The sequence below is a fragment of the Schistocerca nitens genome, chromosome 6 (assembly GCF_023898315.1).
Source record: "Schistocerca nitens isolate TAMUIC-IGC-003100 chromosome 6, iqSchNite1.1, whole genome shotgun sequence".
Lineage (NCBI taxonomy): Eukaryota > Metazoa > Arthropoda > Insecta > Orthoptera > Acrididae > Schistocerca > Schistocerca nitens.
The window spans coordinates 744,351,579-744,378,135 of record NC_064619.1 but is presented as its reverse complement, the minus strand read 5'-3'; the positions used below and the strand labels follow the sequence as shown (position 1 = coordinate 744,378,135).

Sequence of the window (26,557 nt, the reverse complement as noted above, 5' to 3'; positions counted from 1 at the left end):
TCCTCGATGTACTTCAAGATACGCCTACGAACAAGAACTGTATTCTAAGCTAACAGATGTGCCATATGGACAAGATTACCCGTCTGATGAAGCGAGTAGGTGACTGCACCAGTGAGGCCCAAGTGAGCGGCTGGCGGCAGGGGGCGTCATCAGCTGCGTACGCGCGCCCGACCGGAGGCGGCGGCCGCGACGGCGAGGGCCGCCCCCAGCAGGGGGGCGGGGGGCGGCGGCCGGGGGGCGGACGCCGCCTGCCGCTGGATGGCCGCCGTGTTGTCCCCTGCAGCACACCGTGTCTCTGCGTCAGCTCACGCCTGCCGGGGCGGTCGCAACCACATCAGCACAGCCCCCAGGCGCTTCCAAGTACACCTGTATCTACATCCATAGTCTCCAAAACCACCGGGAGGTGCATGCGAGAGGCTACTTCCCATTGTTCCAGATATTGGGGTTTATTCTCGTTCCTTTCACGTATAGAGTGCGCTAAGATGATTGTTTGAATGCCTCTGTCCATGTAGTAATTATTCTAATCCTCACGATCCCTTTGTGAGAGGTATCTAAGGTGTAGTAGTATATTCTTAGAGTCATCATTTAAAGCCGATCCCTGAAACTTTGTTAACGAACTTACTCGGGATACTTTATGATTATCTTCGAGAGTCTTCCAGTTCAGTTTCTCTCCCAAACATGAGAGAAGCCTGCGACTGTTCGTGTTCGCCTTCTCTGTATACGTTCGATATGCCCTGTTAGCCCTACTTGGTAGGGTAAGGATCCCACTCACTTGAGCACTAATCGCACGGATGATCTGTAAGCATCTCCGTTGTAGAATGGTTGCACTTCACCAGTATTCTACCAATACGCTGAAGTCTACGACATGCTCTACCCACAGCTGAGCCTATGTCATCATGTCCCTACAAAGCGTTACACCGAGTATTTGCATGAGTTGCCCCATTCCAACAGACACTCGTCGATATTATAGTCATAGGATACGACGTTTTCTTCGTTCGGTGGAGCGCGCAGTTTTACATTTCTGAACTTTTAAATAAGGTTGCCAAACTTTGCACCACTTTGGAATCTTATCAACATTTGACTGAATATTTAATTACCTTCCTTCAGACAGTAGTTCATCATAGATAACTGCATAGTCCGCAAAAGTCTCACGTTATTTTCTATGTTGTCTGCAGTATGCAAAATGAATAGCAAGAGCCCTAACACACTTTCCTGGGGCACACCTTTCGGAAATCAAGAAATACCGTATTTACCTGACTGGCTCGATCCAAAGCTTTCAGTGTGTCATGTGAGAAAAGTACGAGTTGGGTTTTACACGATCGATGCTTTCGGAATCCATGCTGGTTGCCATGGATATGGTCATTCTGTTGAAGATACGTCATTATGTTTGAGCTCAGAATATGTTCAAACCTTTTACAACGGATCTATGTCAGAGATATTGGACAATAGTTTTGTGGATCATTTCTACTACTGCTCTTGTAGACGCGTGTGACATGCCCTTTTTTCCTATAACTAAGAACGGTTTTTAGTTCGAGGGGCTAAATCAGCCGCAAATTCGGTATAGAATGCGATAGGGAACTCGATCTGGTCCTTGAGCTTTGTCCAGATTTAACGATTTCATCAGTCTACACATAAACGGTCTTTTAAAAATTTGGGGTCATTGTTATAGGTATGGTAGATAAAGCTAAACTACATATTTTCAGATGTGGATCTAATGACCCTAAATGAGTACTCAGATCATTAGACCTTGTAGAAACAAATGCAGCTCATACCCACTGTCCAAATTATAAAATTTAATCACGCCGTCACAAGTGCTCTTTTGGACAATTAGACAGGTAGCTAAGGCACCTCAGGTTACATTGGGGTTTCGTGCATCAACTACTTCATGTTGCATTCTAGCGACAACTGTAAATGAATGCACATTCCTTTGCGTTCGGCCGCTACATTACACTTGCGCTACTTCATATAACGAGTAATGATTTGACAACCAGTATTGAAAGTAAACTGTAGAGCACTGCATCCGTGTGGCTCAGCTGAGTGAGAATTAGTCGTTCCCCGTCGTTCGCTGTTCCCATAGTGTGCCCTGACTCGCCATGACTCAGCAGACGTGTGTCCCCGTGGAGGCCGGCTGCCTGCCACGCCACGACGTAGAGGGAGCGCCGCGCCGCGCCAGCTGCGCGTCCGCCTGAGCCCCGGGCCGCCGTGGTTCCGGGAGCGGCGCGGGCGGCCTCCGGCTGCCTCAGGAGGTTAGCGTCGGTCGTCTTCAACAACTTCTGCTCACATGTACCGAGACTGTTCGTCCTGCCCCCCGCACACCGTAGGCGAATGAAGACGGCGCCCATCTCGCAAGTTCCTGCAACAATCTCGTAGCAGCCGCCGCTCACACATCACAGACCACTCCGTACTGTTTCGCAATGTTGCAGCACGTATGTCGCCGTTGCCTGTTATGGAACGCCAGTGGTTCGCAAGCACGCAGCTAGCTCGAGTTGTCAACAGAAGACTTGTACCGCTGCAAATAATAATCTCCTAAAGGTGACTCCTAATATTAAGATACTCAATCTCTGATCGTGTATAATCCGTACGATTTATGGCCTAGGGATTTGTGAATTCTGCGTACAGTGTACTTCAGTTACCGCTCGACGAGGTGTTCCACAGTACCTGTTAAATAGATGTCCCACGAACATTATTACCAGAGTTAATAATTTTAAATGTGAAAGCAAAGATAGTTAATAGGTTGTTCTCTGAGAAATGGCAGATCAAACGTCAAGTCGCTGTAGACTTAATGTTTACAAATAAAGAAATAATAGCACACCAGAAACAACATTCCGCACCAAAGAATAAAATTGTACAATAAGTTACGCAAGGATATTAAACAGATTATTGGAGAAAATGGATTTAAAAATGAAAATAATAAGTGTCTCTCGAGTAAAACATTCTATGATGCAAATGATTAGTCAGATAAGTTCAAAATGGCTCAAATGACTCTGAGCACTATGGGACTCAACTTCTGAGGTCATTAGTCCCCTAGAACTTAGAACTAGTTAAACCTAACTAACCTAAGGACATCACAAACATCCATGCCCGAGGCAGGATTCGAACCTGCGACCGTAGCGGTCTTGCGGTTCCAGACTGCAGCGCCTTTAACCGCACGGCCACTTCGGCCGGCGTCAGATAAGTAAGGGATCTGTTAAGAAATGTAGCGCTAGTAAATAATAATGAAACTGTGGTGTCACTGCCAGACACCACACTTGCTAGGTGGTAGCTTAAATCGGCCGCGGTCCATTAGTACATGTCGGTCCCGCGTGTCGCCACTGTGTGATCGCAGACCGAGCGCCACCACACGGCAGGTCTCGAGACACGTACGAGAACTCGCCCCAGTTGTACGACGACGTTGCTAGCGACTATACGGACGAAGCCATTTCTCTCATTTGCCGAGAGACAGTTAGAATAGCCTTCAGCTAAGTTAATGGCTACGACTTAGCAAGGCGCCATTAGCCTTAAATAGCTTGTATATAAAGAGTCACTTGTATCGCCACAATCTCCAGATGTCTCATCAAGAACGATGTATACAAGGATGTATTAAAAGTTAAGTATATTCAAAGATACGTATTTTCTTTATCACATTCATTAAGTCTCCTGTTTCAGACCTCACTCCATCCTTCGTGAGTTAGCGCGTGCATCTTGGCCGCCTCTTTCAATTAGTGTGCGTAGTGTTGGCAAGTCTGCCGACACTACAGAAACAACTTGCTCATATAGGTTTTCAATGGTTTCCCTAAATTTTTTCACGCAAATAGGATTCCTAGGTCACGGCCGCGAAACTGCTTCGGTTCTCTCAGACCTCACCAGTAAGTCTAAAAATGCCTGAAAATATGAGTTATGGGTTTCTTCATTCATAAACTGTAACACCACAGCACGTTGAGTCAGCCGAGCGGTCTAGGGCGCTGCAGACATGAACTGTGCGGCTGGTTCCGGCGGAGGTTCGAGTCCTCCCTCGGGCATGGGTGTGTGTGTTTGTCCTTAGGATAGTTCAGATTAAGTAGTCTGTAAGCTTAGGGACTGATGACCTTAGCAGTTAAGTCCCATAAGATTTCACAAACATTTGAACATTTTGAACACGTTGAGTCTCGTTGTGAAAGTGATCCACACGTAAGTAAAGCTGTTACCGCTGCTACAGAACCGATAGGCAACTGTAACCCTAACTGAACATGACCATTGCCTTATTGCAACGAAGCGAATGTCTTCCAATATTTTTTACTCTTGATTTCAACTTCAGGTAACGACACCATTTTGGGAAGCTGTAGCTGAAACATATATACAGACCCTAAATTTCGACCCACACAAAACATGAAATCTGTAGCCATATACGAAGGCTAAAAAACAACAGGACTTTGGAAGAGGAAGGCATCACTACGAAATAATTGCAGAGTATAGGGAGAAAACACCCTCGAAGAGCTTGTACAAATCATCACAGATACTTGGCAGACAGAACAACTGCCTTACAGGGAAGTGTATAATCATTCAACCACTCCACAAGAGTGGATGTCGAGCTTTCGAGTCACGTACAAGACATGCTCAGCATGTTTATCTCAAATGACACAAGCACAGCATACACATAACATCTGGGAAGGTCAAGTGGGCTTCTGACAAGGGCAGTCAGGTGAAGAACAGATCTTGAACCTGAAAAGAATACTGAAACATAAGGCGAACCAATCCAACCAATCATCCGCATTTTCATCCAATTCAAGGAGGCATATCACTCTGTTGGCTGATACTCTCCTTCTGGGCACCTAGAAGGGACTTCATTAACAAAACACTGACGGAAATGAAGTCCTAATTGCAACTTATGGGGTGAACATCAAAGCTGTTTGCAATTAAAACTACTATTCGCCCTGAAGGTGGACTGTCGTCATAAGTCTTCAACCTCACACTAGATAGATTCATCAGAAAAAGTGAAAGGGAATTAAAAACCCAATAACTCTGAAAGCATCTTCAGCTTGGACGAAGAACAACGACATTGCGATATGCTGCTTAGTTTTTGTAGACAGTGAATTTGCATCAATCAAATAGACAAAGTCAACAGAGCATGCACTGTTCTGATGTGAGTTAACCTGCATTGAATTTAACATTTAGAGATCGAACGTGACGTACGGCCAAATGGAAATTATTAGACGCTTCAAGTATCTTGGCGAGATCGTACAACTAACTTGGCTAGAAATGGAAGCACAGACACTTCGATTATGCAAGAGAGCGTACGGGAGGAAGCATGACAACCGCTACAAAAAGTGCATGTCCAGGCACACAGAGGTTAGACACTACAACCTGGCAATCAAATCTCAAGCCCTGTACGCCAACGAAACAGTTTTTGTAACATCTAAGTCGATGTTATGCGTTAGCTATAAGACATGGAAAATCTCCCGCGACGAACATACGCTGTAGTTTCTGTGGCATTTATAAGCCAATTTGAGGTTGTTTTCTGGCTTGATGGACCGCAAGTGTTGAATTAAAAACTATCCGTCTCTATGGCCCGTACTCTATTGAGGTATGTTGTAAATGGTTGCGGTTTCTGCTTTGTGTAATGGCCGACAATATGGACCAAACAGGAATACGTTTAATGACCATGATAGTTAGTGAACTATGATGAGTGCAGAAAGAACGGAAGACAAATTTAAAGACTGTAGTTTTTAGATATCAGCAACACTAAGGAAGAAAACAAAAGGGAATTAGAATACGCCAGATACACGTGTACGGTAAAAGAGGTTCATGTAAAGGTAGAAAAATCACAAACGAAGGGAGATTTTACAATGTAACAGTGGCATTTTGAATTCATGAAGAAAGAATGGCAGAAAACTTTGCAGAAGAGGAAAGGATGAAGTAAGGAAAATTAAATCTTATCTGATAAGAAAAAAATACGATATACTTGACGAATTAGCTAAATAAGGAGACAACAGGCAAGGGAAAAAGAGGCACCAGAAAAATTAACAAAGATTCAGGAAGAAATGCTAGTTCAATGGGACGATACATTAAAGAAGCATGGGGATAGTATCAAGTGGGTACAAGACCAAACTCAAGAACATAAGACTTGGTGACTAGAAGCATAAAGACAGGGAGAAATCGGTTAAACTAATGGAAAATTTAAGCATCGTGGAAAAGAGGTTAGCAGTAATTTAAAAATAGAATATTCACCTCAGTAAATGGTTTCAAATGAATAGACAGCAACTTCAAATGGAAGACATTAAGATGAAGGGAGACAGCGAGGACGCTGTAGTATTTGGGAGTTAAGTTTAACGAAGAAATTGGTGAGCCAAACGTCGATGGGAAAGCAGATATTTGCGTAGTGCGCTGGATGAAACTCTTATACAGCGTGTTCAATTTATCATGACCACCCTAAATAACTGTTTGTTCACATGCAAATTACAAAATGTTTCACGCAAATGTTCTTTAGCCGTCATGGGGACATCAATCAGCATGATTGCCTTCGTTGTAGCTCTGTTTTTTACAAAGATATGAACAACAGTATGGATTTTTTTAAATGGTACCCTAAATATTTTTATCCGGTAATTCATTTCCTCTCCTGAAGATCAATTCAAAAATGTATTACAATGTATCATTCACTGAAACACGACGTTATTAAGTACATAACACTACATTGACTTTGAGTTCTGGATCACAAACTCGTCCACTTGCTGGAGTTGTCAGAAAACAAATGAAAATCAAGTTAAAATTTAACACAAAATTGACTTTGACTCTCCTGTACCAATGCAGAGGAATAGGACATTCAAAGGTGCTCAAAGTGGTGACCCTGGACACCGATACACTGGTGCACTCGTTGAATGAAAGAATTATTTACTACTTACAGTGTTGCCTGCTGAAAAGAGAAGCAAGCACGATACGTTCCTGCATGTCCTCTAGCGTTGTTGGAATATCACGATACACAACGTCTTAATGCATTCCCAAAGAAAAAAGTCCAGGGGATTTAAATCAGGAGATCTAGCAGGCCAAGAAACTGTTCCTCCTCGACTTCTATCTGGCACGATACCTTCGGTTCAGAGCACGACGTGCGCACAAGGCATTATGCGTGTTGATACCACATAAGCATTCTGGTTCTCAGCAGCACAGAAGAGGAGGAAGGATTCGTTTGGGGAAGTTGGGATACGCTGTGCCGTCTAGACTACCAATGATGAGATAAGAGCCAATAATTGTAGCACCAAGCACCCCACACCAAACGTTAACTCTCCATTGACACCGATGTTCCACCTGTCTAAGACATCATGTATTGTCGCTGGACCAATAATGCATGTTCCTTGTTTGAGGCCGGCAGGAGTGGCCGAGCGGTTCTAGGCGCTACAGTCTGGAACCAAGCGACCGCTACGGTCGCCGGTTCGAATCCTGCCTCGGGCATGGATGTGTGTGATGTCATTAGGTTAGTTAGGTTTAAGAAGTTCTAAATTCTAGGGGACTGATGACCTCAGAAGTTAAGTCCCATAGTGATCAGAGCCATTTGCACCATTTTCTGAACAACAATAAAAGAAACGTTATGTCGATGCAGTTTGTAGGAAGGACAGCCTTTAATGTATGCCTACTGTACACAAAAGTTTTTAAAATGACTAAGTTACTGTATTAAATGTACTCGTGCATAAGAAGACAGTATTGCAATTACTTATCTTCTAACTTCCATTCCCCATAGATGAGTAGCATTTCTAACTTCTCTTCGTTGGTGCACATTCTACTCACATAGCTCTTCAACTGACGATGGATGCCGGAATGTCCGGTGTGCATTCTACTTATGTCAGCACGTGGATGTGTTCCATTACCCCGAGTACCTGCACTAAGCGCTGGGAGCCTCAACGTCAGTGTTGTGTTATGTAATTAATAACGTTGTCTTTCAGTGAATGGTACACTGTGATGCATTTTTGAATAAGCCTTTAGGAGAAGAAATGAATTACCGAATAAAAAATACAGGGTGCCATTTAAAAAAGTCATACCGCTGTTCATAACTTCGTAAAAAAACAAAGCTACAACGAAGGAAATCATACTGACTGATGTCCCGTGACGGCTGAAGAACATTTGATTGAAACATTTTGTAATTTGCATATGGAAAAACAGTTATTTATTATGGTGAAGATAAATGGGACAGCCTGTATAGTACGATAGTATATGAGGTGTGATTAAAGAAAAGATTTTGTCAACATAGAAAAGTGTTCCTCCACAAATGGCAACACGGCTGATAGTAATTAGAAGCCATACTAAAGTAAATCAATGTTATATGGTCTGTAGTAAACAGACATGTATAAATGGAAGTTAATCGGCTAATGTTAACAGTATGAACAGTGGAACAAGTGAAGTAACAGGTAAGAGTTGATCTCAACAAAGGATGTATTGTGAACACCACGTGTACAAGAAAATTTTAAAAAAAATACACTATGAATCCGAGATGGACATCGTTGAATCCTAGTACAAGCAGTGTGAGTACTAGACAGAGATTCGTTCAGTCAAAAGGCAAACTGTTTGGTAGGAGAGCCAGAAAAAAATGTTAAGTAAAACAGCCACAGAAAAAGAGGTTCCCAATGGACTAGGAATTCTGGACGACGGATATCGCTAAACAACCGCTGTTTGGTGATATCTTTTTTCTCACTCCAGTTTATACTCTGTTAAAACTGCTCAAAATAATCGGTTTCTGAAGTAACCAACTTTCGGTATTTTATTTCTGATATTTCCTGTAATAAACGTAGAAACTGAAAAAAAATTGAAAAATTTTTACTCTCAGTTTCAAGATACACAGCATCAAACTATAAAGTTAAATAGGCAAACAAAGGAAAACTTAGTCCGTCCAGCGTTAGCTGTTTTTCTCGAAAATTGATAAGTATTTGAATACAACAAAAAGTCACCAATTTACTGCCATTGATTATAGTCTTTTGAAACTCTGCTCAAGAATAACGTAACTGGGAATCATACCACTGTTTGGGCATTACAAACAGTCATTGCTAAAGGGTGAAAAGGACGTTGAAGAACTCTGTTCTTCGTGTTAATTTGTCTGCTGTGAAAGCTACAAGCAGGTAAAGGCATGTTATGCAGACAGAGGCACCAGATTAGCTGTTTTCAATTTTTATTGTATAGTATTAGTGAATTGTTGTTATCATAATTTCCTTCCTTTTTTTATTTCATAGAAATGAAAAACCTTAAATCTTTAAAAGCAAATAAAGCATTGTACTTCACTGCTACGTCACTTTGTAAAAATAGTAACATGCTAGAGTTGATGCCATTCTACAATACAACGCATGTCCGGCGACGACAGCAAGAAACTAACGTACACTGGCACACAGCAGGTACACGCGTACCCTAAGCCACGACACAGGCCGAGGTGGACATTATCATCTCAGCAGTGTTGCACCAATTCCTTCGCCAAGTGTTTGTTGCTCGTTTGTGTCGGCATTGTTATTAAAACAGCACTGATCGCCATTTTCCATAATAATGAAGTATTCCAAACAAACGCAATTTTTACAAACATGAATTACTGCTTGTTAAAAAAGGTGTATTTAAAAAAGAAAAATTTTTTGCACTACTGCTATGATTAATTCATATTTCGGTTTTTTAACTCGGTTATTATTGAAAAAATATGAACATGTTTTATAATCGAGACCAAACTAATACCAAATAATACCAGTTATTTAGAACTAAAAAACCATTATCGACTTTAACCGATCGATTTTCCCAACGCTCTTAGGAATCAGAGAAAAGCAATGAATTGAGAGAGAAAGGGAGTGATGCAGAACGTCAGGAGAACGACTAGAGAAACAATGAGTAATTCATCAGGTGTCATGCATAGGTATTTCTAATAATAATTTTTAGGAGCTAAAATCGCCGGTTTTGATAAAGAGCACAGTCCCTAATCACTCGTTAGAAAGCTATGCCAATGAAGTAGGTGCTACACAGGGTGTCATCCCTATTTTTAAACAGTTATAATTTCTTTATTTATGAACCTACTTCTTTAGAACTACTTTTGTTAGCTAAAGCACTCTCTGAGGTTGTGTTTAACATTTTTTTTTCAATTGGAATCTGCCACCTGTGTTGACTGTGGAAGAACGGGCAAAAGTAGCAGCTTGTTGTGAGGTCTGGGGATCTGCGGTGAGAGTGCAAGTGTGGTGGAGGGCTGAACCAGGAATCCATGCACACCGGATGCAAAAACAGCTGAAAACTGCAATTCCAAATTAGTAGGAACACGGAGTGTCGCCAATGCAAGTAGATCAGGAAGATCATTACCAAAGGATGTTGACAGATTCGTGAAATGTTCACGAAGAGCCCTAAAAAACCACTGCGTCAAAGATCTCGTGAAACTGGTCTTTGACGTTACCCATTTGAAACTATTCTTAATAAAGATCTCACTTTTACACCGTTGAAGCCACACTGACGACTGTGTTAGAAGAACGGAGTTTGGAGAAATTTTCTTGGGTTGGAATGATGATTGATCTGAACTTTTTGAGGACGTTCTGTGGACTAATGAAGCAGGATTCCATATTGGAGGATTTGTAAGCAGATGTAACTTCCACTACTGGGCAGCCGAAAAACGACCAAACGAATGTGTTAGAAAAGCACAAGGGCGTCCAGTTTCACAATGTAACAACCCACAGCTTCACTTCATGCAGCACGGAGCACCTGCACATTTTGCACATGATGTCCGCGAATGGCCGTACGATCATTTCTCAGGTCGTAAGATTGTCAAACATGGTGCACACGAATGGCCTGCCTGGAGCACTGATTTAACTGCTTGACATATTTTTTTGCTAGGACTGGGTTAAGGTGGTGGTTTTCAAGTGAAATTCACGGAACGTGGATGAATTGGAAGCAGTAATACGTCATGTTTGTTGTATGTAGAATTGAGCGGCGAATTAAAATTTGTACCAAGGCCGGGAATCGAACCTGGGCGTTTTGTTTACTAGGCAGGGGTGCTAGCCACTATTTTTTTTAAGGCGTTGATATAACTGGGACAGTTGAAACTGTGTGCCTCGACTGGGGCTCGAACCGAGGATCTCCATCTCCTGCTTATACAGCAGACGCTCTATCGATTTTTTTTTTAATGGGGTAAAGGTGGTTTGAAGCTCAGACTTAGAGTTCAACACTACTCTTTTAATTTATTTATTTATTTTATTTTTATTTTTTTCAGACTTACAACCTTTGCTGACACACATTTTGTTATAATACCGCATAAATAGTGTCTACAATGTCCAAATGTTGACAAATAGTGGCTAATTAGAAAATGAATTAAGTAAGTAAATGAATAAAACTGAAAATGTCCAAATGAAAAAGACATGAAGACATCACGGATAGTACAAATACAAAAGAAACATGCTCCTCTAGCAATGAAATGAAATTCGTGTCGGGGGCTCACGATAGAGCAATAGAGCCATCTATCGACCCGTTCTCCAGACGATGGTGTAAGACTGGGTCGTCTTCTCGAAAGTAACTAAGGGTCCGCAAAGTGTGATCGATGTCTATCTCGGCTTCTTCGTCTATCTCATCTCTCACTCGTCACACCCCATCTGGCCGGCGGGTCGGTAAATGTAAGTCGCAGGTAATTAGAGAAGCCTTGCCTATATTTCTTACGCTGATGAAGCTTCGTGTGTCCATCCAGGAGAAAATGTCAAAAATCTATTTTGTCCTTTTCCGATTCGTTATAAACGTAGCCCACAACCATTCCCCGTACCCATGTCACTGCATTGGTTTTTTGGACCGGAAAAAAGGGTGTCTGCAGAAATTGTGTGAAGGGCGGAGCGTAACAGGAACGCCAATATCTGTCGTGCCAAGTGCCACACCGGAACCGTCCCACTACATGCTAAACGATGTTCATCAGTGTCCATTGTTGCGCAGCCTAACTATATTTCCGGAACTGGCCGAAGGATAGTGGGTACCGTCAGCAGAAGTCAGTCGACGCTTCTTTCTTCTCTTCGGTGAACGCTCTTTCCGTCGCCTTGCTTCCGCATCCGCATCCGCCGTCTTGGTCCTGGCCTATCACGCTCTCGGTGGAAGCACTGGCAGCCACCACGGATGAGCCTGGAGCGGCCGTAAGCTGCATCTCTTGCGTGGTGTCCTGTGTCTGCTGTGGTGGATCCGGTGGTCGGAGTTCCAGTCCGTTGGTGTCCATGTTCTCTGTAGGGCGCAGCTGCTGGTGCCCATCGGAAATCTCCCCCACGTCTCCTCTAGGGGCTTCCACAAAGGTCAACGGTAATACAGTCATCTGTTGTGGCGCCTGAAAGTCATCCCGTGGGGTTTGCACTAAACGTCGCTGGAGGCATTCCGAGCGGACGTGACCTTCTTTCCCGCACCCCGAGCAAGTGCGAGGTTGTCCATCATAGATTGAATAGCTCGACAACCTCCTATGTACAAATAAGAGAGTACGTGCTTTCGCAGCTCTATCCGTATTTGTCTCATCCCATTTAGGACGGGGTATGTGGTAAAACTCGTCCATTTTTCGGCCAAATGAGATAGAACTGTACCGTATGGTCGAAAGGCGTCGGTCAAAAGTTCAGACGGGGCATCAAACGGAAGTTCGAAGAAACATATAGTGCGTATCCCCATTCCCGCGTGATCGACCGTAACCGCACCAACATTAACGCCGGCATAACAGAAACGATACCCGTTCGGTGATCGTTGTAGAAATCTTTCGCAAGCAGCCTCGTCAATAAGCTTGACATAGACGACGCTTGAAACGATCGATAAATGGATTCCCAAGATTTCCTGTGGATGGATTTTTACCTCTTCTCTGAAAAAACGTTCAATCTCGTGTGCCTTTGGTCGTGTATAGTCGTTCGCAAAACTGAACTTCAAAGTAGTTTTTCTGTACGAGTGTGCCATCTCGTTCTAGACTCACAACACCGCACACGCGAAGCTGCTCCGGCGTAAACAAACAGGCGCGCGCACCACAGCGCGGCCGGCGGGCAACACGGTCCGCACTGTGTCACTGCCGAGGGCAGACTGCACTCGTGTACCTGGCACAGCTCGTTGCTCAATCCGCTGCCACAGTCCACCTTAAATTCCCCTTACACACGAAAAGGATTGTCGAGGCTCTCCATGTTCTGAGGTGCTATTCCAGAACACGGGGAGCCTCGGCAATTCTGTTCGTGCGTAAGGGGGAATTTAAGGAAGACTGGGGCGTCAGTGAAAATTTGCATAGAGGAGGGAGACATGGCAGGGTAATCAGTGCAGTTGTGCGAACCGCTGTGACGAGGTGCGTTAGTGACCAGCGCATCTGCCTAGTAAACAGAAGACGCAGGTTCGAATCCCGGCCTTGATACAAATTTTAATTTTCCGATTCAGTCAATATGCAAAAATCATGTGTGTATGAGACCAGTAATGTCCCTGGAATTGTGTCATATCATTTGTATAAATATCCGATGTGCTACCAATGTTACACCTAACATGTTGCAGGCAGCAGTATCGCACGTATAAGTTAATTGAAAAAAAAAAAAAAAAAAAGAATAAATAAAAATAAAAGAATCGCGTACAGAAGGCTAGAGCTTATGCGGAGGTTTAAAATGACGGTAAACGCAACTTCAAGGAGTCCTGTTTCTATCAAAAGTATTTTTAAGAAAGCTGGTTCAAAATACAGAAATTTTGTCTGTTTAAAAATAGGGAGTGAGTTACGTGACACCGTGTACTTGTAGAGGTCCAACAGTGACGAGAAGCCGTGTAGAACGGATCGGGGAGTGTTCTGCTGGGCACGCAGGGCGCGCCCTGGAAGTGTGGCAGACGGGGGGAGCGCAGGCGGCAGCCACTCACCCTGCGAGACGTAGACGTTGATGGTGTCGGGCTGTGTGTCGGGCGCGCTGCACGTGTAGTTGCCCGAGTCGTGGCGCGTGGCGCGCGAGATGAGGAGCCGCGAGTGCGTGCGCGGGCCCGGCTCCGTGCTCACGGCGACGGCGCGCGACCCCTCGTAGTTGACGACCCGCTCGTTGTGGAACCAGAACACGTACTGCGGCGGCGTCGGGCTCTGCGGGCAAACACCGCCGCCCGTCACCGGCCGCGGCGGGGCCCGCATCGCAAAGCGCTCCCGCTCTGGCTGCCCGACACTTGTCCCAGTCTCAGGGCACCTGCGGCTCTCTACATAATTCACGGTCCTTCGTATAGGAGAAAACATCACAGACAGGGGCAAACTGAAGCGCTGATATAAATGATACCTGCAAGATACAATGGTATACAGCAGAAAAGGAACGTCTCGTCTACAACTTTTACCCAAACATCGAGAAACGAATGAGACCAAAACACACAGATACCGCACGTGGCACTGTCCATTTCCTCAGGGACCATGGTCCATATGGAGAACAACTCCGTTACTTTGCTATCAGCAGAACACCCTTGGCCACTTGCGGAGAACTAGAAACTCCTGAACATACGACCCTACACTGTGACAGAGAGAGAGAGAGAGATGCGCGCGCGCGCGCACACACACACACACACAACACACACACACACACACACACACACATACGACCACAAACGGAATATGACAACGTAGGGCAAATTTTACGACAGCCGGACGGTTGGAGCATACAGAATGACACAACCGAGAACGTGTTTCCCTAGTAATACAAGCAAGAAGAAACGCGTACACAAATAAGGGCAAACACACAATCAGCAGAACAGGACACTTGCAATGACCCAGAAACAGACTGTGATGCTGAAACAGATGCAAACTGGGAGGTTAATAAACGGACCTAGATGTAAGGTACGACTAAATTAAGGAACACAGGAATGGATCAACTGTCATTTCTTGCTTGCCGAGGTACCGCGCCTGATCGCTGACCTACAGGAACAGCAGGAACACGATCCCGAGCTCGAGGTTATTACAGGTCCTCTAAAATCTGGTTGTGATGTACCAGGGTATCAACTAAGGAAGGGCATCCTTTGTTTGTGAACTAAAAAGAACGGGCAGTTAAAAATTAGGCTGCAAGGGCGCTGGTCCCATCTATGTCCCGGTACTATCGCGAGTCGGTTTTAGGGGATCTCTTACGCATTCATAATATATAAGATCAAGAAACCATTAACGTGGCGGTCTCTCTATAAGGACGTGCAGAAAATGGTGGGTTAGTGCCCGGATTGTAAGACTGCTAAAGCTAATTCTGACACACAAATTGGGCTGCTCTGGTCTATCACAGCAGAGCAGCTAAGTGAGCGTTTATTTATTGATTATATACGATCATTGCCCCGAACGCAAGCAGGTAACAGATACATATTTGTGGTGGTAGATGCCTTGTCCCGATTTGTGTGGTTTCTGCCAAGTAGAGGAGTCATGGCGTCCTTATTAAGCACCTGTAAAACATATTTTCACTGCTTACTCCTTCCAAGGTTCTGGTGAGCGATAATACTCCAGCATGTACTTCTAGGGAATTCGAATTGTTTTCAACAAGGTATTAGCCATGCTACGACAAAACCTTACCCTACTGTTCCCAGTCATTCTTTACAGAAATATGCTGAATACATACCACGCTGAAGTCCAAACTAGGTGAAACAACGCCTCTCCATGGCTTAATTTGGCGTTCAATACAGCAAAACAAGAAACTCTTCAAAAAACCCCAACGTCGCCCAAGTTCACGTATTCTTTGAACTCCTCTTTATCCAACATCCAACCTGTGGATGCATTCAGAATTGTTCCTGGAAGAACGATCTCCAGACTCTAGCAAGGATAACTAGCGCAGAGCTAGGAATACCATAGAAAGGCCTCATAAAAGGGAAGCGGCGTGGTACAGCCATCGTCGGTTGCCTGGAAAGATGAATGTGGGAGATATAGTTTTCATCACAAACTTTGGGGACCGAGACGTTGGAAGCATGGCTACACGCAATCTGGTGCCTCGTTTTACACGTCCATGGCATCTCTGAGAGATGCCAATCAAGGTCTTTGCCAGAGGGTACACCTCAACCAAGTGAAGGCAGCGACAATGATTAGTTTTGGTATTGTGAATTTTGTAAACTGTTCCCCAAGGATTGTGTTTATGGGGGAGAGGCTGATACGTGCTGTGAATCGTTCTGTTGTGCCGGGCTGTTGTGTGCACCTATGTTTGCCTAGAGAGCGTACCCGGGCAACTTCTAAGAGGTCTCTGGTGAGCTCACTTCCTCTCAGACAGTCAGACGTGGAAACATGTGGTTCTTAGATGGAAAAACTGTGGGGTGTGCAGAGCAGCGGGAGCTCCGGGGTTGTTCGCTACTCTTCCGACAGCGGTGGTGTGGGCCGCATTCTGCCGTAATTAGTGGTACTGCGGAAATAGGAGCCTTTTCCACAATGGTCTAAGGACTTGTGCTACAGACCATCCGTGCAAGAATTCTACTCCGTGTGCCACCACACATCTCTCCATCAATACCTGGTGAGCAGCTTCACGTTGTCGCTTAGATTTAGCGATGCCGCAGTGCTATTGTAGCTGCAGTCAGTCCGGGCGTCTTGCAAGCTGCACTAATTTGGGTAACATTAGCGGTACTGATCTCCGAGAGAAGCTGACAACCGCTAACTATCATATTGTTGTTTAAATCATATGATTTCTTTGACGAGGTTCTGCCTCCTGTGGCAAAACTTCCTTGTGATTACAAACCTATTATTTATTGCTTGCTTTCTATTGCGTTGGTGCTTTGTTAAATCAAATGAACATATTATGACATTCAGTGAATTCGCCGTTGTGAACAGCGTAAAGTCTGGTGTGACTTTTAACGTTCCAACTGTGTTCTTACGTCCAGCCATGTGGAGTTGGCCTGGCCTGGGCTCTCTTAGTGTTAATGCAACTGTCTATTTAAGACCACCAGCGCCGGCCTTGCACCCAAAAAAATTCTGTTTCTTGTAAATGAAGAAAAATTATACTAACTTATTGTAGCACTCTGTTATATCTGGTACCAGGAATTTCTTTTCACTTGTTCTACCTTAGATTGTAAAACAGAGTGGTATTCTAGCTACAGGTGCATGTAATCCACAAATCTAATCAACAGAGTGTGAGATTCAGCTATTAATTGCCAAGCTATATATATTGCACAATGTTACTTCTATAGTTCAAAAATGGCTCGGAGCACTATGGGGCTTAACATCTGAGGTCATCAGTCCCCTAGAACTTAGAACTACTTAAACCTGTCTAACCTAAGGACATCACACACATCCACGCCCGAGGCAGGATTCGAACCTGCGACAGTAGCGGTCGCGCGGTTCCAGGCTGTAGCACCTAGAACCGCTCAACCACACCGGCCGGCATTTTACTTTTATAGTGTTTGTAATCTTTTCTCTATGTTTTAGTACGAGTTAATTTGAGCTACTGGGGCGCCCTCTTGTTGAGTGTCATCGGTTCTACTGCCCAGTGCGAACCGTTTTCAATAGTTTACTGTGAACATTTTGTAAACATTTCACCTTCAAATTTCTTATTACAGTTAATGTGTACACAGGGTTTCACCTTCAAATTTCTTATTACCGTTGTTGCTAAGTACAAGTTTCACATTCAAATTTTTTTATTCCGGTCGATTTATAAGTCTTTTCTAAAAACATAATTTAACCTGATTTAAGTGTCACAGGATGCGCACAGTTAAGATTCGGTTTTGTGTTGCTTTGAGTTTGTGCACTTTATTTCAGGTAGTGTTATAACTTTTAAAAGTTGTTTCAATTTATTTAAAGATTGTACTGTTACGATAATACCATTTCACTCTCAAATGCTCATTGATGTAGATAATACACTCCTGGAAATGGAAAAAAAGAACACATTGACACCGGTGTGTCAGACCCACCATACTTGCTCCGGACACTGCGAGAGGGCTGTACAAGCAATGATCACACGCACGGCACAGCGGACACACCAGGAACCGCGGTGTTGGCCGTCGAATGGCGCTAGCTGCGCAGCATTTGTGCACCGCCGCCGTCAGTGTCAGCCAGTTTGCCGTGGCATACGGAGCTCCATCGCAGTCTTTAACACTGGTAGCATGCCGCGACAGCGTGGACGTGAACCGTATGTGCAGTTGACGGACTTTGAGCGAGGGCGTATAGTGGGCATGCGGGAGGCCGGGTGGACGTACCGCCGAATTGCTCAACACGTGGGGCGTGAGGTCTCCACAGTACATCGATGTTGTCGCCAGTGGTCGGCGGAAGGTGCACGTGCCCGTCGACCTGGCACCGGACCGCAGCGACGCACGGATGCACGCCAAGACCGTAGGATCCTACGCAGTGCCGTAGGGGACCGCACCGCCACTTCCCAGCAAATTAGGGACACTGTTGCTCCTGGGGTATCGGCGAGGACCATTCGCAACCGTCTCCATGAAGCTGGGCTACGGTCCCGCACACCGTTAGGCCGCCTTCCGCTCACGCCCCAACATCGTGCAGCCCGCCTCCAGTGGTGTCGCGACAGGCGTGAATGGAGGGACGAATGGAGACGTGTCGTCTTCAGCGATGAGAGTCGCTTCTGCCTTGGTGCCAATGATGGTCGTATGCGTGTTTGGCGCCGTGCAGGTGAGCGCCACAATCAGGACTGCATACGACCGAGGCACACAAGGCCAACACCCGGCATCATGGTGTGGGGAGCGATCTCCTACACTGGCCGTACACCACTGGTGATCGTCGAGGGGACACTGAATAGTGCACGGTACATCCAAACCGTCATCGAACCCATCGTTCTACCATTCCTAGACCGGCAAGGGAACTTGCTGTTCCAACAGGACAATGCACGTCCGCATGTATCCCGTGCCACCCAACGTGCTCTAGAAGGTGTAAGTCAACTACCCTGGCCAGCAAGATCTCCGGATCTGTCCCCCATTGAGCATGTTTGGGACTGGATGAAGCGTCGTCTCACGCGGTCTGCACGTCCAGCACGAACGCTGGTCCAACTGAGGCGCCACGTGGAAATGGCATGGCAAGCCGTTCCACAGGACTACATCCAGCATCTCTACGATCGTCTCCATGGGAGAATAGCAGCCTGCATTGCTGCGAAAGGTGGATATACACTGTACTAGTGCCGACATTGTGCATACTCTGTTGCCTGTGTCTATGTGCCTGTGGTTCTGTCGGTGTGATCATGTGATGTATCTGACCCCAGGAATGTGTCAATAAAGTTTCCCCTTCCTGGGACAATGACTTCACGGTGTTCTTATTTCAATTTCCAGGAGTGTATTTGGTGAATGTCATCAAACCTATATCTTTGCCTTGTGGTGTTCTTAATTTAGACATTTATAACTGTACGCTTTAGTTTTTGGGGCCATAATTTTGACGTTGCTGATTTATTTGGAATTTTGTAATATTAATAATTTGTTATTCTAATGAGCATTAACGCATGATGTTCAGTCCCTCTCTGTCCAGGCTTTGCTTTTCCTTCCCTGTAGAGGCGTCTTGAGACATCTCACTTGCTATGCTCTATAATAAACCAACTTCTCAGTTCTCCATACCAGAAGAACAACCTTTTTCATCACTGTGTTTCTCTCACTCCTGGCTTCATAGACTCCACTTCTAAAACATCTTTCCTTTGTACATACGCCCTCAGCAACTTGTGATTTGGCACCTTCCAAAACTACCGTACGAACTGTATTAACACTTACGCTTTTCAGCAAATCAACCTCAGTAGCAGAATTCATGTACTTTCATTGGCAACTTCTTGTTCCCACGGAAAGCATTTTTTGGAAAAAATGCTGGTTCCGCCCTGGGGCTGGTGAACGCATCTCACCACCATGAAAAAGCCGATAGCCCTCCAGCACCCTCCATACACATACCGAGACTGAAGCTGACGTTCATCCACAACAGCTAAATGATGTACTAGGCCGCTGTCAGGAACAATATGTGACATTATCAAACGAAGTTTCAGCTATACACGGAAAAAGTGTCTGACGACTCACAGGAAGATGCTTTTTATATCGCGGACATCGTTGTACCACCTGCGTGCTCTTTCCTTCTGGAGAACAGTGACAATGAAAGCTAAAAAAAAAAAAAAAAAAAAAAAAAGAAGAAGAAGGTTCAAATGGCTCTGAGCGCTGTGGGACTTAACTTCTGAGGTCATCAGTCCCCTAGAACTTCGAACTACTTAAAGCTAACTAACCTAAGGACATCACACACATCCATGCCCGGGGCAGGATTCGAACCTGCGACCGTAGCGGTCGCTCGGTTCCAGACTGTAGCGCCTAGAACCGCTCGGCCACTCCGGCCGGCATGGAAAGTTCCCTTCACATTTCTCCGTTCTATAAAATCAAGTTGCGTCGCCGTTAACTGACATGTGATTATGTGAAAAACAATTTTCTGTTCGTAACTTAAATTTGTGACACTATCCTCGGATATTTTTCCTCATTTACTGCTCTCCCTGTATTTGGTATCATTCCGATGAGCACTTAAATGTCCTGTGCTGAAGCCAGAGATAATGTTCAGAAAAAAATTCTTACTCAATCTTTCGGTTCGCGCTAAGGTTCAGTCCACATCGAACATACACGTGCCAAGTATGAAGTGAGTACGACTTTCACACACAGTAGTACATCACACTTTCGCTTTCACTTTTAGGGGATTTTCAGAGTGACGTGCTTGCTTTGGACGATGGAGGGTGGGCAGTTTCATATACTTTACTTAAATTTCTGGCTATATAAAAATTATGACACCTTGGCTTTCGTTAGACGGATGTTAAGCTTTTCAAGTCTTTTCAGCATTACCTTTAAATTAGAGTTTTGGTCGACGCGAAAAATCACCCGATATATGTAAGAAAAGGATCACTGAACAAATTTCAGTGGAACATATAATTATGAATGTAAAGAACGTGAATAAACGCAATCGCCATACATAGAATTCAAGACATAAGAAATATCTGAGGCCATGAGCTGATGAAATGTGGGTCGGTCACACTGGAAGACAAGCATGATCAGCACAGATGTGGATCCCACAAAGCCACAATGAGTGTGATAGTCGACATGCGTCAGTCTATAAGTAGCAGTTTATCTGCCCCCTGCGGGTTCTGGGGTAAGAATAGGCCCGCGGTATTCCTGCCTGTCGTAAGAGGCGACTAAAAGGAGTCTGAACTGTTTCGGCCTTTAATGTGATGGTCCCCTAAGGGGTTTGACCACTACCTTTCAAAATTTTTCCGTTAGTGCGTACTATTTGGGGAAGGACGCCTTACGTGGTGCATTCTATATCCTTCTTGCCCTATGATCTGGCATATTCGTTATTGTCATGGAGTTGGACTTACACTGAGCTTCCGGCCACATCGGTTGCAGTATGATCCGGGTAGCCTACATTCCCTCCATTGTGTTCTTCCATCTTTACTCCCTTTATTAATGGATATTCGACACCCGACAACCAGCACGGTAGCCAGTCCGTTGTGGTGGGCTCATCATGTACACTCTTGGTGGTAGCCCCCTGACTACACAGGGATCGCACTGCTGATGCCTGAGCTGCTACCTCCCCACGTTTGCCGAGGAGTAGATGCCTATCCGTTTGGGGCATAGGGACTCCGGCGAAGGCCATCCTGCCATCTTTGCTGTGGCTCGGTGGCGCCCGTGGGAAGAGCCCCTGGTCGGAATGGGTGGCATCAGGGCGGATGACCCGCAATGAAGCGTGGTACATCATCTCTCGCTGGTAGGCCTCCACAAGCAGTCTCTAAGCGATCGAGGTCTAACCTCAACGGCAAGAAATACGAACCAAGATCATTTCCCTCCCTGGCCACTCCATGGGAGGAACGTATGGCTAAAGAAGGCAGTGGAGACTATTCACCCCGATACCTCGTGTGTACGCGAGTTGTTGGCGAATCGTTTATGTCGACCAAGCCCCAGTTTTTTGTGGAGCATTTAGAGGACTAGTTCGGGGAGGTGGAGGGCTTGTCCAAAATGCGCTCTGGTTCAGTTCTCATGAAAACAGCATCTTCTGCTCAGTCACGGCGGTTGCTCGCTTGTAACAAGTTGGGGGATGTTTCATTTAGCATCACACCCTATAAGAGTCTCAACATGGACCAGGGTATTATCTTCCACAGGGATCTTCTGCAGTCCGACGATGAACTGCGCGCCAACCTAGAACGACGAGGTGTTCACTTCGTCCGGCGCGTCCATCGGGGTCCGAGGGATAATCAGGTAGCCACCGGTGCCTTCATCTTGGCCTTCGAGGGTGATGTCTTACCCGAAAAGGTCAAGGTGATGGTTTACCGTTGTGATGTGAAGCCATATATCCCTCCTCCGATGCGGTGTTTTGAATGCTGGAAGTTTGGGCACATGTCATCCCGCTGTGCTTCCGGCATCACGTGTCGAGGTTGTGGACATCCTTCGCATCCCAATACTCAATGTACCCCGCCTCCTATCTGTGTTAACTGCGGAGAACACCATTCCCCCTGTTCGCCGGACTGCCGGGTCTTCCAGAAAGAACAGAAGATATTGGAATATGACCCTGGACCGCCTGACCTACACCAAGGCTAAATGGAAATATGAGAGGCTCCATCCTGTTCCAATGACGTCGACAGACGCCGCTGCTGCAACAATGGTTCTCCCATCATGACATACGGCTGGCTCTAAGATCGATCAGCATCCACTGGCCCCCTTGATTGTGGGGGGCACTTCACTTCCTGTTGCTCCTGCTCCATCTACTTCAGAAGCAACACCCTCCCCCCCCCCCCCAACCATCGGGGATGCCAGTCCCCACTTCTAAGCTGGAGAAGCGTCCGCCTTCTTCGGCTTCTCTCGCTTGGAAGGGATCCCTTGGGTCACTCCCTTCCCAGGTTCCTACCAGCGGCGCAGCAGACACCCACCAGTGGCTGGAGAAGCCACAGGTCGCTGGTCGTCGAGCTTCGCGCTCACCTTCGGTCCCAGAGACTGAGTCCAAGAAGCCCTCCCAGCAACGGCAACCTAAGGAAAAGCGAGAGGGACATTGACGACCCGTAAATCCAAGGCACCTGCGGTGGCACCTACTCCACCGCTACCTACAAGCTCTGCGTCTGAGGATGAGGTGGAGATTCTTGCGTCCGCTGAGGACCTCGATCTCGCCGGTCCCTCAGACGCAATGCATAGCACTTGCTCAGGTGCCCCATCGGAGGCAGCAGGTGACCCAGTGGCGTAATCTGCCTCTCCAGTCCCTTCACACCTTTCTGAGCCATGGACAATATCATCCTCCAGTGGAGCTGCAGCGGTTTCTTCCACCATCTAGCTGAGCTCCGACAACTTATCAGCCTTCACCCTTTCTTCTGCATTGCTCTTCAGGAAACTTGGTTTTCAGCAATGCGTACCCCCGCCCTCCATGGCTATCGGGGTTATTACAAGAACCGGGCAGCTTATGAAAGGGTGTCTGGTGGCGTCTGCATCTATGTCCTTCACTCACTTCACAGCGAGTCTGTCCCTCTACAAACAGCTTTAGAGGCTGTCGCTGTTCGGGTGTGGACGCCACAGGCTAATACTGTCTGCAGTCTTTACCTTCCACCGGATGGTGATGTCAAGCAGCATGTCCTGGCTGCGCTGATAGCCCAATTGCCGCCAACTTTCTTGTTACTGGGCGACTTGAATGCCCATAACCCTCTGTGTGGTGTGTCAGTGGAATCTACATCTACATATACATTTATACTCCGCAAGCCACCCAACGGTGTGTGGCGGAGGGCACTTTACGTGCCACTGTCATTACCTCCCTTTTCTGTTCCAGTCGCGTATGGTTCGCGGGAAGAACGTCTGCCGGAAAGCCTCCGTGCGCTCTCGAATCTCTCTAATTTTACGTTCGTGATCTCCTCGGGAGGTATAAGTAGGGGAAGCACCCTCTCGAAACCTGGACAGCAAGCTACACCGCGATGCGGAGCGCCTCTCTTGCAGAGTCTGCCACTTGAGTTGGTTAAACATCTCCGTAACGCTATCACGGTTACCAAATAACCCTGTGACGAAACGCGCCGCTCTTCTTTGGATCTTCTCTATCTCCTCTGTCAACCCGATCTGGTACGAATCCCGCACTGATGAGAAATACTCAAGTATAGGTCGAACGAGTGTTTTGTAAGCCACTTCCTTTGTTGATGGACCACATTTTCTAAGGACTCGCCCAATGAATCTCAACCTGGTACCCGCCTTACCAACAATTAATTTTATATGATCATTCCACTTCAAATCGTTCTGCACGCATACTGCCAGATGTTTTACAGAAGTAACTGCTACCAATGTTTGTTCCGCTATCATATAATCATACAATAAAGGATCTTTCTTTCTATGTATTCGCAATACATTACATTTGTCTATGTTAAGGGTCAGTTGCCACTCCCTGCACCAAGTGCCTATCGCTGCAGATCTTCCTGCATTTCGCTACAATTTTCTAATGCTGCAACTTCTCTGTATACTACAGCATCATCCGCGAAAAGCCGCATGGAACTTCCGACACAGGTCGAGGCGCCACCATTGAGGATGTATTGGCACAGCTCCATCTTTCCATTTTAAATGATGGTGCCTTCACACATTTCAGTGTGGCGCATGGCACGTACTCCGCCATCGACTTTTCGATCTGCAGCCCTAGCCTTTTACCGTCTGTCCAATGGAGAGTGCATGATGACCTGTTTGGTAGTGAGCACTTTCCGATCTTTCTGTCACTGCCACAGCGTCACTCTTCTGGGCGCCCCAGAAGATGGGCTGTGAATAGGGCTGACTGGGACTTGTTCTCCTCCACTGCCGCTATTGAGCCTCTCTCTAATTACGACATTGATGTGGTGGTTCACTCGGTCACCACCGGCATCGTTACTGCCGCAGAATCTGCCATTCCCCGTTCTTCTGGGTCCCCTCGGCGGAGGGCTGTGCCTTGGTGGTCGCCTGAGGTCGCTGAAGAGATTAAAGATCGCCGGCGGGCGCTCCAGCGTCGCAAGCGGCATCCATCTTTACAAAACCACGTCGCCTTTAAACGGCTCCGTGCGCGGGCCCGCCGCATCATTCGCCAACACAAGCAGGAGTGCTGGGAGCGGTATGTGTCCACCATTGGCCTCCATGTGTCTCCATCGCTGGTCTGGGCCAAGATTCGACGCCTCTATGGCCGACCCCTGTCAGCGTCCCTGCGCTCTCACTGAATGGAGCCATTTGTACTGACTCCGACGTAATTGCAAACTGCTTGGCAGAGCATTTTGCTCTGAGTTCCCACTGGCCTTCCGCTCCATTAAAGAGCGGATGGAATGTCAGAGCCTTTCATTTCGCACCCACCATCCAGAATCGTACAGTGTTCCATTCAGTGAGTGGGAATTTCGCAGTGCCCTAGCCGCTTGCCCTGATACCGCTCTTGGGCCAGATCGCATCCACTGTCAGATGCTGAAACACCTTTCCGTGGACTGCCAGCGTCGCCTCCTCGACCTTTGCAACCGTATTTGGGTCGAGGGTGAGTTCCCGTCGCAATGGCGGGAAAACATTGTTATCCCTGTTTTGAAACCTGGAAAGAACTGTTTGGAGGTGGACAGATACCGCCCCATTAGCCTCACCAACGTTCTTTGCAAGTTGCTTGAACGGATGGTGAGCCGGCGGTTGAGTTGGGTACTCGAGTCTCAGGGCCTTCTGGCTCCATCTCAGGGTGGATTACGTAAAGGCCGCTCTGCCGCCGACAATCTGGTGAGCCTGGAGTCAGCCACCCGTACAGCCTTTGCCAGCAGTCAGCACCTGGTCGCTGTCTTTTTCGACATGCGGAAGGCGTACGATACGACATGGCATCACCACATCCTCTCTACACTTCATGATGGGGGTCTTCTGGGTCGCCGGGCGAAGTGGCCGTGCGGTTAAAGGCGCTGCAGTCTGGAACCGCAAGACCGCTACGGTCGCAGGTTCGAATCCTGCCTCGGGCATGGATGTTTGTGATGTCCTTAGGTTAGTTAGGTTTAACTAGTTCTAAGTTCTAGGGGACTAATAACCTCAGCAGTTGAGTCCCATAGTGCTCAGAGCCATTTGAACCATCTTCTGGGTCCGCTGCCGATTTTCATCCGAAATTTCCTGTCGCATCGATCCTTCCGCGTGCAAGTCGCGGCCTCCCATAGTTCCTCCCGAGTTCAGGAGAACGGGGTACCATAGGGGTCTGTTTTAAGTGTCTGCCTGTTTTTAATAGCCATTAACGGGCTCGCTGCGGCGATGGGAACGTCTCTCTCAGCGTCCTTGTATGCTGAAGACTTCTGCCTTTAATATAGCTCTACTGGCATTGCAGCTGTTGAACGTCAGCTACAGGGCGTTATCCGTAAGGCGCAGGCTTGGGCTGTAGCGCATGGCTTCCAGTTTTCGGCAGCCAAGACCTGCGTTATGCATTTCTGCCGGCGACGCACTGTTCACCCGGAGCCGCGGCTTTATCCTGCCGGCGAACTTCTTGCTGTGGTGGAGACACATAGGTTTTTGGGAGTGTTTCTTGATGCCCGGTTGACTTGGCTGCCTCATATTCGGCAGCTTAAACAGATGTGTTGGTGGCATCTAAATACTCTGCGATGCTTGAACCACACCAGCTGGGGCGCTGACCGATCTACCCTCTTACGGCTCTACCAGGCGTTAATCCAGTCTCGTCTGGGTTATGGGAGCCTGGCTTATGGCTCAGCATGCCCTTCTGCGTTGCGGGTGCTGGACCCGATCCTTCACAGCGGGATCCGACTTGCCACTGGTGCTCTCCGGACCAGCCCTGTGGACAGCATAC

The 26,557-nt window shown here is 46.6% G+C and overlaps 1 protein-coding gene across 1 annotated transcript in view; it reads right to left on the bottom strand.

The window, feature by feature from the left end:
• Positions 1-218: 218 nt before the first annotated feature.
• The window catches only part of LOC126263616 (zwei Ig domain protein zig-8-like), a gene marked incomplete at its 3' end in the record, with an annotated part of 499,015 nt that continues 472,676 nt past the window's right edge, over positions 219-26,557 (bottom strand). The window contains exons 8-9 of the mRNA XM_049960703.1: positions 13,771-13,981; positions 219-277 (exon numbers count right to left, since the gene is read on the bottom strand). Of these exons, the coding sequence (XP_049816660.1) occupies positions 219-277; positions 13,771-13,981 (270 nt within the window). The remainder of the gene's footprint in view (positions 278-13,770; positions 13,982-26,557) is intronic.